Below are 14404 nucleotides of genomic sequence, written 5' to 3'. Positions count from 1 at the left end.
TCACTGACAACAGCATGTTACTTGGTCCACAGAATAATTCTGGCACTGGAAATGCTGTTTTCTGCCACAGAGTTCCAGCTGTGCTGCACATTGACAGATACTTTCTCAAATCACATTACTAACTCAACTTTTCCACGGGATAGATACCTCTCCCTCAAACTTGCTATAGGTATAAGATGCCACACGTGACTTACCACAACTAATCATACAGCTGGAGGGTAAAATGTAGACTGCGTAAGTACTTCCTATTTTTGGCTAACTGTAACTATACCAGGTCAGGAAAGAGCCCCAGGCATCATAATAGATACTTCACTAAGGGCACAGCAAACAGTTTGATAAAAACTCAGTGCACTTTTTATATTCTTAACATTCTGTTACTTCTAAAGACAGATATAGCCACTATTTTAACCTCTGGTCTGCTAGAAAACAAAACAACACAACAACGAAAAGCCCAAGGGAAAAAGTATTTTATACAAGGTGTATAAAATATACCTTGTATAAAATATTAATACTATCTTTAGAAGGTGTAGATTTTGGGAGCCACTTACTCAGACCCATTATATGGGTCATTTTGGAGTTAAGCTTCTGGCTTAAGAGCTGTTATTTCTAAATCTAAGATGACATTTGCCATAGATGCTTAAGGATTTATGAGCAATGACTTTCCCAACTATAAAATGGCTCAATTCTTAAGATTTATGTTATACCTTCAGAGGCACATGCTTCAATGAACAAATACCTTAGGAGGTAGTTCTAGTTGTTTGGTATCCTCTTCCACCAGGATGTCTGTTCCTGTTCCCATGCTTTCTTCAGCTGAATTTCCTCCAGCGTGTATATGATTCTTTTCCTGCTGCTCAGATTTTATCAGGACCCTGTTCACTGTGCACATAGCTGCCTCACGACAAAGTGCCATCAGATCAGCACCTACATAACCTGGAGTCAGCCGTGCTAAGTGATGAAATTCAAAGGATTCTGGGAGCTTAAGTTTTCGACACAAAGTCCGAAGAATTCTGAACAAGTGGTTAGAAAAAGAGCAACAAAATAAAGATGAAGCTGTGGCTTTTTTAATTTTCACATGAAAACAAACAGCATTGATTTATGGTCTCAGTCTACACGAACTGAAGTAGTACAGTGGGAACAATTTTCACTCAACTAGAAAGTAACTAACACTGAAACCCACAAACCCATACTAGGTATTTCCTTTCAGTTCTTAAACAAAACCCAGCATCAACCAACAATGTCAATCAGTGGGTATAAGCTGGTTTTGGTGAATCTCAACATTACAGATTATTTAAACCTCAGTTTATGATTCTAAATTGACAGAGTAGATCTCAGAGCATACCACAGAGACACACATAAGTTATGCATTGAGGTATTCAACCTTGTATTTGTAACAACCTTAGTTCGCCGTGTCTGTTCCATACCAGTTTTATTTATTTATCAAAGAACATCCACAACAAACTATTCTACAAAGAACAAATGAAATCAGACTGTCTGAAGAGCTCTGTCTTTTAATATTCAGTATATTTCCTCTACCACTGTCAGCTGAATATAACTGCAGATATTTTCTGTGTCCCCCATAAAATTTCTAACAGGCATTTCCAACAGCTTATGTGTACACCTCATGTGTTACCTCATCCTGACTCAAAAGCTGAAGTTACACCTACTTATACAGTTCCATCACTAATACAAAACAGCTCTAGGTAACTAACAGTGAAATGCTATGCTGCATGTTTTTTTAATGGGAGTTTTTTCACTCTGTATCAAGGCCAAAGCTTTAAAAACCTCCTTCAAGGTCCACCAGGCCTTCTTGATGTTCTTCTAAGACAAGGACAACTGAAAACTACATGAGTAGTCAAAACCAGAGACAAAAGCCAATGTCACCACACAGATACTGGCAGAGGGATCAAATCAGCTTGTTTAAAACAGCAAAACATCACTTCATTAGGAAAATATTCTAAAAAGACAGCACAAAACCAAGAACAAACCAAGACATGAAGAACATGAACGTGCTTTCTAGTTCCAATCAAAACTAGCTTAAATTACTTCCACATCAAGTAATGTAACTATAGAAATGTTTTGAATAGTTTAATAACTTATTCTTTTCATAACTCTTAAATCTTAGTATGTTTCATCTGTTTGCCTCCCCCACTAATAACTTACACAGGCTCTCATTAAAATCCGTATTAGTGACATTGGCTTGGTTCTCAAGACTTTTTCTACCTGTCTGACAACATCTGTAGTGAAGCAAGTAATTCAGAATGTAGTATTAAGAACTGTAAATGCCTCATTCCAAATCCGTCCCCTACTGTTTTCCTTCATGTACTTCATACATGCACATAAAAACACCACAAGTAAACACCAGGTACTCCTCATTCTACTTGATCCCCCTAAGGCTGTAGAACCACAATTAGGTAGTTCAAATCACACCTTCACCAAGACTTTATTACGTGGTAAACCAGAGCACTATGAGGACTTCTGCTTCTATATGACCCTTTTATTTTTCAGAGAAAGGAGAAAACCACCCCAGCAGAAACCAGCCCAAAGCCAAAACACACAGTAAAGCTGGGGGAGGTGGTTAATTTAACAAAGAAAAATAAAAATCAACAGTTCCTGTAAGCCTACACCTCCAGGAACACAAACACAAACAACTGTACAAAACAATTACAAGAACGAATGTGACTAACTCATGAAAAATCTTTAAACACTATGATGGCTTTCCCATTCACAACTCCTATCCTTTGAAGCACTGCTGTTTCTGGGAATACCATACTGAATATCATATTTTCAACACAAACCAAAGAAATATCAGAATCGGAAATCTCAACAGTAAATTCTTTAGTTCTACATCAAACCACTTGCATGTTTTTGCACAACCAAGAGGAACATAACTACTACATACATAATTACTGCATGGGCAGGGTGGGAGGAAAGAAGGGTGGAATAACGGCCGGCATGTTGAGAACACGAAGTGAGCAATACTGCAAGCAGAATAGTTTGTTTTGTCAACCTAAGAAATAAGGTTAGTTGAGCTAGAATGAATTTATCCTTTAACCTTTCTTTCCTTTACGTAACAAGACAAGCCACAGCTGTCTTCACATCTCCCTTCCTGTGTTTCTTGCTATTATGGAAATGAGTAGCAGTTCTTTTTTAATTAAGAAAAGCAGAAGTTGTGGGGTTTTTGGTTTGTTTTAGTTTCTCCATCTAGTCTGACAGTCACAGACCTTTGGAATATAAAAGGGCCAGTTACAAAACAGGATGACTGCAGCTCAGCTTAATGCCTGGACCAGTGTATTTCCACAACAAATGGAATGGAAGAACTTAGGCCTGTTGCTTAAGGTATGTACGCGCTCGAGAGGACTAACAAATGGGCTATACTTAATTTATGTTCCTAATTTAATAGTTACACAGGGAGCACCAAAGACAGAATGTTACTCTTCTGAATAACAGTGAACATATATTTAAGTCCATCCTCTCTACTATTAAGGCACTTGAAAACCTATTAACAACTGCTAACAAGAAATGAAACCATTCCAAATGTAGTCACAGCTACCAAGACAAAGAATAGATGCACACTTAATGTCTTCTGCACTTTTCAGTGTACACTGATACACAAGTGTGTACAGGCAAAAACAGGACTAAACACAATACACTTCCTGAATTTTTATGTTAACTTGCACATCATTTCCTTATTTATTAATTAAACAAAAAGAAGCTTAAACTTCTAACACACATACTTTTCTCTTGCTGCTTCATCTGGGATCCCCAAACAAATTTCCCGATCAAACCTCCCAGCTCGCCTCAGTGCAGGGTCCAATGAGTCAGGTCTGTTAGTTGCTCCGATAACAAGGACCTGGGTAGTGGCAGCCACGTTATTCAAATCTAAAGGAAGGAAGGAAGGAAGTTAATACTCATATCCACTGTCTCAACTTTGTCCTGATAGCAGCAGGGTTCTGGTTCTGCAGCACACAATCATACTCAGAACAGCAGACATAAACTGGCCAAAGGCAGACTAAACTGCTGTTCATCCTTATATCCACTACTTAGAATTTGCATTTTGCTCAATCAAGTAAAAAATAAGCATTTCAAACGACATTTGACACATTTTCCCATTTTAACTCTCTGTCCAACAGACAGGCTTTTGTAATGCTGCACAGACCATTGTGAAAAGAAGGCAGCAACATTTTCTCAAATTAATTAGAATCTTCCTACCATTCCCCAGGGAAACTGTGCCAAAACATGAAAAATTATTACTACTATCTCCACTAAAGTAACCACAAGTCACTACTGAAGGAAAGCAGCAAGCCTGATCATTAGAAGGTTTAGCTTAGTACAGATGTTCCTGAAACTGACCATCCATACAAGTTAGGAACTGAGCAACAATTCTCCGCTCCATGTCCTTCGATGCAACTTCTCTTTTTGGGGTGATGGCATCAATCTCATCAATGAAAAGGACACATGGTGCACTGGACTAGGAACAAGAATTATTAACAGTTACAGAATTACAATAGCAGAGTGCATTACAAGAGAGAAAGAAATTATTCAGATTTTCTATGTTGTAAGTATTACTGTAAGTCTGCTGTACAAGCAGCCTGCCCTAGAACAATTCTGTTGTTATTACTGACTATCTGGAGAGCCACCAGACTATGAAACTGTGCTGAACTGAGGCTATGAAATAATTAAGGCATGAGATTCAAAATGTGCCTATGTATTGTTTAAAATTTAAACCTGCCTCTGTGCTGCTTTATGTTTTCTATAAATACTCCGTTGTGACTGCTTACTTGCTTAAGTCCAGAAAAGAAAATCAGGCAAGAAATGTCTGGGTTGTTTTTTGTTTGTTTTGTTAGTGACACTAGAGCTGTGGAATTTCAAGAGCTAGTATATATACTATATATATACTGACATATATCACGAAACAAAAGTAGCAGTAGGTGGTCATGAAGAATGATCTGCCAGCTTCCAGGTTACTACAGAGCCTGACCCTGTTCAAAGAGTATAAATGAGTAATGAGCAACTCCTACAAGTGTTCTAAAACTCCATGTACTTCATGTTCATAAAAAGCCAACGCTAATACATAAGAATAATTAGTGTAACTAATAGAACAGTGTTTAACGGACGTAAGATTATTCATATTCTCAAAAAGCACTAGTAGTGCAGAGGAATACTTAAGAAAACACTAGAATCATCTTCAAAAATAGTCCAATATAAAACAATAGTATTTTCAGACCCATGCATTCGGCGTTACCGGGTGGCAACTGCGCCATCTAGTCGTCATTCATCTCCACTTCGAAAGGGAGAAAATGCAACTAAGCTGTAAAGATTCACAGCACATACATAATGTGCAACCATAGCTTTGCTCCCTGCACAAAAACTGGTACAAAAACTAAGTGGAAGTGAACGTGAAAGACTATAAGAAAGGACACATTTTATTTTTAAACATCTTTAATGCAATATATTTAGTTGCTTTAAAAATAAAGCAACCTCCCCTCAATGTACACACAAAAGATATTATTTCTAAAAAAAATCTGTACAATCACACTCAATTTTATTCTAAAAAAATCTTCATAAGGCTTTCAAAATTAAAATGTAGTCTGAACTGGAAACATAATAATCTGACAGCTTCACAATAAGCAGTTTAGCTTTGCTTAGCATTCTTTTTTACAGGAACATACTCTAAACACCTATCTACATTTGTAGGGGAGAGCAGAAAAATGGAATAAAGATGGAAAACCAGAACACTCTCAGAGCTCAGGAACACAAAACTGACCTCATGAAATAAAACATTAGCCACATATCAAATGTTTTAACCTGGCTGGTTCTCTCTGTTTCTTACTGAGTCTGGAAATTGCAACAAAGCAAGATTTCAGCTGTAATTTGATTTGTTCTCTTATCACATTTGTCCCAGATTTCATACTTTGTACCTAAACCCCCAAGATTTAAGTCTCTCACATTCATTCAAATCCCATGCCAGATAAAAACAGCAAAAAAAGTTGTAATAAAAGAGTACAGTGAACTGCTCTTCCCTATTTTTATGTATCAAGCCAAGCAGCTCCAAATAGGCAAATAATTTATGATGATCCCTTTACACTGATATGATGAACTATCTTTGGCCAAGATTTCAGAACAGTGATCTTTGTGTTCTATGACAGCATGAGACTTAGTACAATGGAATTCTAGTCACAGAAGGGGAGACACTATGACTTGTGTGCAGCAGTATAAAGATTCACTCACTAATCTTCACTCAAATTCATACCACAGCAATAAAGTATGAATCCCTACAAAGAAAAGGAAAAACAGTTCAGTGTCTCACCACAGCCTGCTCAAACAGTTCTCTCAGTTTCTGCTCAGACTCCCCTGACACTCCAGACACCACCTCTGTTGCTGCAACTTTCAGCATCGGGAGCTCAAGTTCCTGAAAAAGACAAGGAACATACAATATCATGTATTGTATGATATATCTAGAGGTTAGAAATATTGGCTGTCCTAGAGGACAGATATTTTCCAGTATGACATCTTTTATGCCTAAAGATTATTTAATTAAGACTAAATCTTAAAGAGCTTTAAAGAACAGATGAGTAGTATCCTCCAATTTAAAAATGGGTCTGTGCCATTTGGCCAAGTGAACAGAAATGGATATAAAAACCAGGTTTTCCTAATTCAGTTAGAGAACAATTGCACTGTCAAATAGCTTTGCACCTTGGTACCCAACCCAGTCCTTCACAACACATATACTTCAGTGCATGCTTGGGCTCCCTTCTTGAGAAAATTGCCTATTTCCATCTGTGAAAAGCATTGCTTAGCAGTGTGGAAGAAAGAGATCTCCTCCACCAGGTTTGGTTCCCTCAAACTTGCTCCATAAACATCTGAGGAGCATACAGTAAGATACTTGTAAAGCTCAAGCCCATGTTTTTGTGCTCTTTAAAGTAAGTAAAATTGTAACTTTGATAGACTGTAGCACAGCAGTGCTATAGGTAGTGGCAGCCTATTTCAAGCCCTTTGAACTACACATATATATATTAAAAAATAATCCTAACTTATCCAAATCAAGGCCACCAAAGGCACATGAGGCTCGGAGGAGATAATTTGCCTTAAACAGCACTATTGAAAATCTCATATTGAAAAATTAGTCATTCAATTTATCACAGAATCATAGAATCCCAGGTTGGAAGGGATCTCAAGGACCATCTGGTCCAACCTTTCTTTGCAAGAACAGTCTAGAAAAGATGTCCTAGTGCCCTGTCCAGCTGAATCTTAAAAGTATCCAGCACTGGGGAACCCATCACTGCCCTGGGGAATCATTCCAATGGCTGATTGTTCTCACTATGAAAAACTTCCCAAACTGAATCTCCCCATAAGTAACTTGCACCCATCACCCCTCCTCTTTTCCATGTGACTCCTTGTAGAAAGGGAGTCTCCATCTTCTTTATAGCCATCCTTTACATACCGGAACATGGTGATAAGGTCTTCCATGAGCATTCTTTTCTCAAGGTTGAGCAAACCCAGATCTTTCAAGCCTCCCCTCACATGGCAGGTTCCCAGTCCTTTGATCATGTTTATGACCCTTCTCTGGACCCTCTCCAGACTTTCCACATCTTTTTATCTCATCTCTGAACATTTTTCCACTTGTGTCATGGTTCTTTCCCCAAATTTAGTACCCTTCTAGGATACAAATACCCACTGAATCATTAAATAGCACAGATTCACTCAATGGGTGCCTTTTTACAGTAAAGCACTGAAAAGAAAAACCCCAAATCTTTTAAATGAAAACATCTGAAATTATGTCAGAATAACATTTAAGGAGTAAACATTCATATTTTCTTTCAAAAAAAAACCAACTTCCCTACAAAAGTTTGTAATTTCCATGTATCTATATTTAAGGTTATAATCTGTGACATTTAAGGAACAATTGTATTAAAGAAATGTCCATGGTTAGCACCAAATAGCCCTTAATAGCCCCCAGATTTATATCCAAAACAGGCACATAGCAGCCCAGCAGCCTCACCACACACCTGACTATTAACACCAATACTGTCCCCTATGATCTGAAATTGTTAGCTTGACACAGGCAAGGCAATATCCAGTTTTGAAATTCAGAAATCACTGTTCAATGGATGCCACTCAACAGAATCAACATAATGCCTCATAAAAGATGGCAAGGTTCAGTCTACGATTAAAACACTATGGTAAATTTAACTAAAAGTATCTTCTATATATAGCCTTCTCAATACCCATGTCTATATTGCCATCCTCAGAATGCCTCAAAACAAGTAAATCCAACATAAAAGCTTGTCACTATGTCCCCTCTTTATATATGAGGTTCTGTCAAGTAAAGATTCAGAGAGAATTTAAGCAAAGATGAATGTGCTATAGACTAAGATTGAAAGGAGAGAAAAGAGACAAAAAAGAAGAAAGATCTAGTTTATCATGATATGCTCCATCCCTGGTGGTGTTCAAGGCCAGGTTGGAGAGAGCCTTGGGCAATATGGTCTAGTGTGAGGCGTCCCTGCCCATACGGCAGGGGGTTGGAATTAGATGATCTTAAGGTCCTTTCCAACACAAACCATTCTATGATTCTATGAAGGAGAATTATATTTTTTCTCTAAGTATAATTCAGAAAAAGAAGAAAAAGAAGAAACTGTAAATTTAAAGCTATCTCACCCCAGCAATTGCCTGTGCAAGTAGTGTCTTTCCACATCCTGGTGGTCCATGTAAAAGAAAACCCCGAGGCGGAACCACACCTAAGTGCTTATAGACTTCAGGGTGACGGACATGAATGAGCATCTTGCATATTTCCTGTTAAGAACAAGGGAGACCTCCATCTAAATTGCAGCAATTAGTATTACAGATTGCTAATATCATAGGCAGGGAAAAATAAAGCAAATTCTGTTCATTAACATAATTTCAGTGACTGCTTTCAGCAAGATTAATCAAAGGGAAAAAACACTTCGTTGCTGTTGGTACAGACAGCTGCTCTCAGCACCATGCAGATGAATTCTGTCAGATTTCTTCTTTATCATTTTTCATCTGACATTTTATTCAGTGCATTCTGTGCCCCACAAATAAAATTTTCACAAACCTTTAAAGTTCCATCGTTGCCTCCTACATCCTCAAACTTCACCGAAGGGTGGTAAAGCTCTGGTGCCTTACTTCTAACTGTTAAGGAGAAAAAGTCACGCAAATTTAGACATGGCATAATAATAATTACTAACACCGAACAAAAAAGTACTCAGGCTAAACAATTAGCTAAGTACATGGAATAGTACTATTTTGTGGTAGCAGACAAAGGACTGTATTTTTAGTACAATGTTAAGGCTAAATTTCTTAAAAAAATAAATGCTTGAGGACACTCAGAAAATACTTCTCTAGTAATGGATTCCACAGTCAAACACTCTCTGTTTGGAGTAACACCCTGAAAGTAACTTCTCACCTTTCTCTTTAAGCAAGACGGAATTAATCTCTTCATCTACATCTGGAAGTTCTTCTTTTTTTCTTTTTGCTCTCTTACCCTTTGTCTTCTTTCTTTCACTCTCGAAGACAGACACTTCTGTTGATTTCTAGGGCATAAACCCAGAACTAAATATACAAAGCCTTGCAAGTCAGTGAATTTCTGCAAATACTTAAAAGGACAAAGTGTGTGTCTATGATGATTATCTTACACATATTATATAAATAAAGAGAAGCAAGGCAGGAATTCAATCCCTTCTTTTTGTAGAAAAGCCTTTTTTTTTACTGAAGATCAGCCATTTTTAAAAGGTTCAGTTATAGCAGTCATTTTTTGCTAAGAGTACATACCTCGAAGCAAAAAATCCCCAAACACCTTCCCTCACCCCAAACCACTAACCAAAATCAGACACCAGTTATTTGCATACCATAAAGCAATCCACTTTGGGGATGAATACACCTATATGAATATATTAACCCCAATGGAAACAATTTTTATTACTAGTAAGTCATGAGTGGCTGTAAGAAAATATTATTCAGTGCTGACATAAATTAACTTTGTGAAAGAAAATTACTAATAACAGGAGAAAACAAAGAAAAAGGAGGTTCTTTGATGAAAGGGTTTTGTATGTTTTTCAGTATACAGTATTGCAAACATTTTACAATTTGAAGATCTCCCTTTTTTTTCAATTTCTCTATGTAAGAGGACACAGTACTACTAGGACAAAGGGATGATGTCTCAAATCTGCCTGTTCAGCAAGTACTTTGTTGTGCAGTTACGAAGGTGGATATAAACGTAGCTCTTCCTTCACATAAAAAAAGAGAATCCTGCCAAAACATCTGGTCAGCCAAACAATGTGTGTTATCTCCCATGCACAAATGGAAAAATTTCAACAGCTAAACAAATCTGGGTGTTTTTTTCCTAAATAAGATAAAAACATTGGGTGGGAGGAGAGGAATCACAAAGTAGCCAATATGTCTGGATGCGGAGTAGGACCTACTTCTAACTGCTTTATAAATCAATGCAATTTCCCTTCAACTTCCCCAACTCTTGTCCATCCAAACGATTTCAGCTTTTCCCATGCTCTAAGACTTAACCACTAGCTAAAGGAGACCATGTGCCATGACTACAGCAAGCCACATGCTTCCTGACTAGTTAGGCTGGTCACTGCAAACGAAATAAATAACAGCTAAGTTCTGCTAACCTTTCTCTAAGTAGGGGCATTAATCTGGATCTCTCTAATACTGAGCACTACCTCTACCTCAAAAAATGGTGAGGAAAGTTATAATTTTGTGACTCTTTTACCTCTCATACAAACACACTTGAAATGGCCCATAAGGTTCAAAAATCGCTTTTGACAAGTGACTCTTTTACCTCTCAAACAAACACACTTGAAATGGCCCATAAGGTTCAAAAATCACTTTTGACAAGGCAAAACAATAGGCTAAGCCCTTCCTTCTTCAGAAACCAAGCTAAAAGGAAGTATTTCACTGAGTTGAAGCCAGTCTTCCCTTTCTATTTAATATGGTCACTACCTTTAAACACATGCATGCTTGTAATTAAAATAATGCATTTTAAAAATCCAGAGAGAAAGATGGTCTGACCTTAGTATCACCCTTCGAAAGCCTGACAAATTACACAGGAAATTATCTTCATACTTTCTACTTAAATGACATTGGGTTTGTAGAACACAATACCTCAGAAATCATTTTCTTTTCATCTCCTCCTCCATCTTCAGAAAGGTCAATGAAAAAGTCTTTTCCACATGGAGTTTTATCAATGAACCAGCCACCCTCAGAGATAAGTGTTTCAACTCTTGCTCCTGATGAGAAGGCTCTTGTCTGGGATGCTGCTTGTACAGGAGGCGGGGTTTCCATTGGTTCATTTTTTGGAGTGGTTGGAACAGAATCAGGATTTCCTTTCTTGTATAAGCTCAGCAGGGAACTGTTCATGTGATTTGTAGACTGAAAAATGCATTTTAAAAGAAAATACACAGGTTATAACTTGGATTATTTATACTGAGGCCAACGAAAAGTATTTCATAGACAACATTCAGCATTATCCCTGATGGATAAAGTAGCCATGCATCTTCCAACCCACTCCCCTGCAAAGCAAACAACGGCATATAAAACTGCATCTGCTGGTTTGAAGAGAGCACAGTCTTTGCAGTTTACTCTGAATGACCCCTGTTAATTGATAGTCACCTCTTTTAGCAACAGTATGTCAGTTCCTTCAATCATTTCATTCATTCCATAGCTAAGTCTTTCAGGCCCCCAGCATGCGTTCTTACGAAGTGATTCCCCACTACAGATTCTTCCTTCTTCAGAAAACAGACTCCTTTCAGTTCTACAGGTTCTCAGTTGGAATTGCCAACTCTGACTTTACCTCACCTTCATTTTTAAGCTCTCCAAGTGCATTGCAATTTCACAACACAGAATTGTGTGTTATGCAAATACATACAATTATAATAAAATACAACTTACTAGATCTTCTGGATAATCATCATAATCAGAGTCATCTGTGGCACTTCCTGCAGTCCTTTACATGGAAGGAAGACAAAAACTATTAGGGTATCAGAGCAGAACTGCAAAGGAGACACCCACAGAACAAAACAATGCAATTTCTACAATGTGGTTCCCGATACCCATGATATGTAGCCTAAGACTGGAGAAAAATCCCTGACTTGTATGCTCTAAATTTACTCCCGTGAAGAGTTAAAAACCACATCCTTTCCAAGTCTGCCACAAGTTGGATCAACTTCGCAACCTGGCTGAAAGACTGCCCTAAAAAAAACTGGTATAGGATCAATCTGATTCAGTTCACAAAGAGATAACACAATCTCCAGTGCTGGCGCAAGGGAAGTATGAGCACTTCACTGCCGTACTGGACTAGTTCTTCTGACAACCATATCCTAATTTCCTATGAGACCCTTAATATCTATCAAAGGTTAGAGAAACCAGAATGGTCCATGAGACTATGCAGAACTGGGAGTCAGGAAACCTCAGATCCAGTGGCGATTTACTCTGAATAGGCTATCTTGTAGCCTTTTCTCTCAGATTCAGTTAATGTCCCTCTCACCCCAGAAAGTTTAAACACAAAACAAAACTAGGAACTGAATTACATGAGGACTGGGGCCTGTTGTGGAAAACTATCGAGAAAGCCCCAAGGTTATCCACTAATTGAGGGCTATATGATCCCCATAACAGAAAAATTGTGACTGGTTCTAGTATCTGCTTGTCTTCAGTGAAAAAAGTGCTTCCATTCACTACAGCTAATCTCTGATGAAGACAGGCCTATGGGAAATCAAAGATCTGGCTGTAACCTTAAAGCTACCAAAATTTAATAATACGCAGAAAGAAAGTTTTAAAGAAGTCATAATACTAATGGTTTTATTAAAGTAATCTAATGTTAAAAATTCTTCTTACTCGTTTTTCTCTTGCTGTCTTGCTCTTTTTGCCACATGTTCAGCTTCTAAACCTGCTAAATCTTCACGTTCTTTTTCATTACTGATTATTCCAAACACTGAAAGGAAAGGTTCAAACATGTTAAAAAAACAGCCAAAGCATACTCAAAGAATTTGATTTTAGACATAATACTAACAGAACTACCTTTTTCGACTTGTATTCTAAAAGCATTTCGTTTTCTTCGTCCATAGTCTGCACTGAAAAAAAACCAAAATAAACAGGTCACACCAACTGCTTCTTCCCCCAATACAGTGTCATTTTTAGAGGAAAAAAATACATTGTAAGTTGAAAAGCAACTTTTATAGAAGCTGTTATTAAAAACCAACTATGTGAACACGATTGTTTTGTCTTAAGCCTGGAACAGCTGAATCACTGGGATGAAAAAAAAGCACTAAACTATACTGGTCTCTAAACGGATGTTTAGTTAACACTGTCAAGATCCTTTTTAGCTTTAGGTACAGAGAAGTAGCAACATACAAATGATCACACTGGATTCTACACGAACACAGGACTAGGAAGGATAGTCCAGGGAGGAATAACTGTGCTGATCAATAATGGTCGCTCTAAGAAAATCTGATTCAATGAGCACCCTTAAATGCAAACAAAAACCATCAACCTTTTACCTTCTCTTACTGAGGGTATATTTTATCTATTTGCTTTTATAAAATTGCTGAAAGTAGAAAACCAAAACAAAACCCCAAGACCTGTAAGCATCCTAAGCAAAGGGTTTGGCTCCCTTTCTCTAACAAGGCACAAAGAGAACACACAAACATGAATGAATATAATTCTCCACCTTCATTAACCCCCACAGCCACCAATGACCTGCTGACACACAACCTTGCTCCCACCCATATCAGCCTAAAATTAATTAGGCAAGACTGACCATCCTGCTGAGCATCTGAGCAAGATTTAGTGTCTTGCTGAAACCTCTATCTCCCCCATCTGCCTGCACCAAAGTGTTAGTTTCCCTAACATTTCAGCTCACTGAGGGTAAGGACCAACATGCTGTAATACATCTGTAGCTGTTTAATTAAAACAAAAAAAAGCAGCTCACAAAAAACAAACCACAACTAGATCTTGCAATGCCAGTGCATTAATAAAATACGAGTTACCAGATAAATCAGCAGATGGAAACACTGCTAAAGTACAAATCTTTGCTCACCTGTAGGTTTTCTGCAAATCAGATGCTAGGATTCCAATGTCAACATACTGGCCACATTTACTACTTGCGAGATACTGAAATGAAGAATTGTAAGCAGCAAATGAAATCTTTGTCAATCACTTCACTAGAACAAATAGATCAAATATGCCTACTTTAAACTCTACTCTTCTTAGAAGTGAAAATTGAAAACAGCTTTGAATTGCCTTGGAACACACTAGACAGTATTTCCCAATGAAACAGGAAAGCTTATTCAGACACAGAGGGCAAAGTAGCACACTGTATTTTGGCGCTTCCATGATCTCTGCTGGTGCAATGCCATTGTTTTTATTTAGTAAGAAA

At 37.7% G+C, this 14404-nt stretch overlaps 1 protein-coding gene across 1 annotated transcript in view; it reads right to left on the bottom strand.

Moving 5' to 3' along the window:
- Positions 1-14404, bottom strand: part of NVL (nuclear VCP like) — a 42198-nt gene that overhangs the window by 25577 nt on the left and 2217 nt on the right. The window contains exons 2-13 of the mRNA XM_065679787.1: positions 14066-14139; positions 13048-13100; positions 12865-12961; positions 11923-11977; positions 11137-11403; positions 9425-9551; positions 9074-9150; positions 8656-8790; positions 6308-6409; positions 4351-4468; positions 3735-3879; positions 737-1007 (exon numbers count right to left, since the gene is read on the bottom strand). Of these exons, the coding sequence (XP_065535859.1) occupies positions 737-1007; positions 3735-3879; positions 4351-4468; positions 6308-6409; positions 8656-8790; positions 9074-9150; positions 9425-9551; positions 11137-11403; positions 11923-11977; positions 12865-12961; positions 13048-13100; positions 14066-14139 (1521 nt within the window). The remainder of the gene's footprint in view (positions 1-736; positions 1008-3734; positions 3880-4350; positions 4469-6307; positions 6410-8655; positions 8791-9073; positions 9151-9424; positions 9552-11136; positions 11404-11922; positions 11978-12864; positions 12962-13047; positions 13101-14065; positions 14140-14404) is intronic.

Source organism: Lathamus discolor, chromosome 5, assembly GCF_037157495.1.
Source record: "Lathamus discolor isolate bLatDis1 chromosome 5, bLatDis1.hap1, whole genome shotgun sequence".
NCBI classification, from domain to species: Eukaryota; Metazoa; Chordata; class Aves; order Psittaciformes; family Psittacidae; genus Lathamus; species Lathamus discolor.
This window is presented reverse-complemented; position numbering and strand designations above follow the sequence as displayed.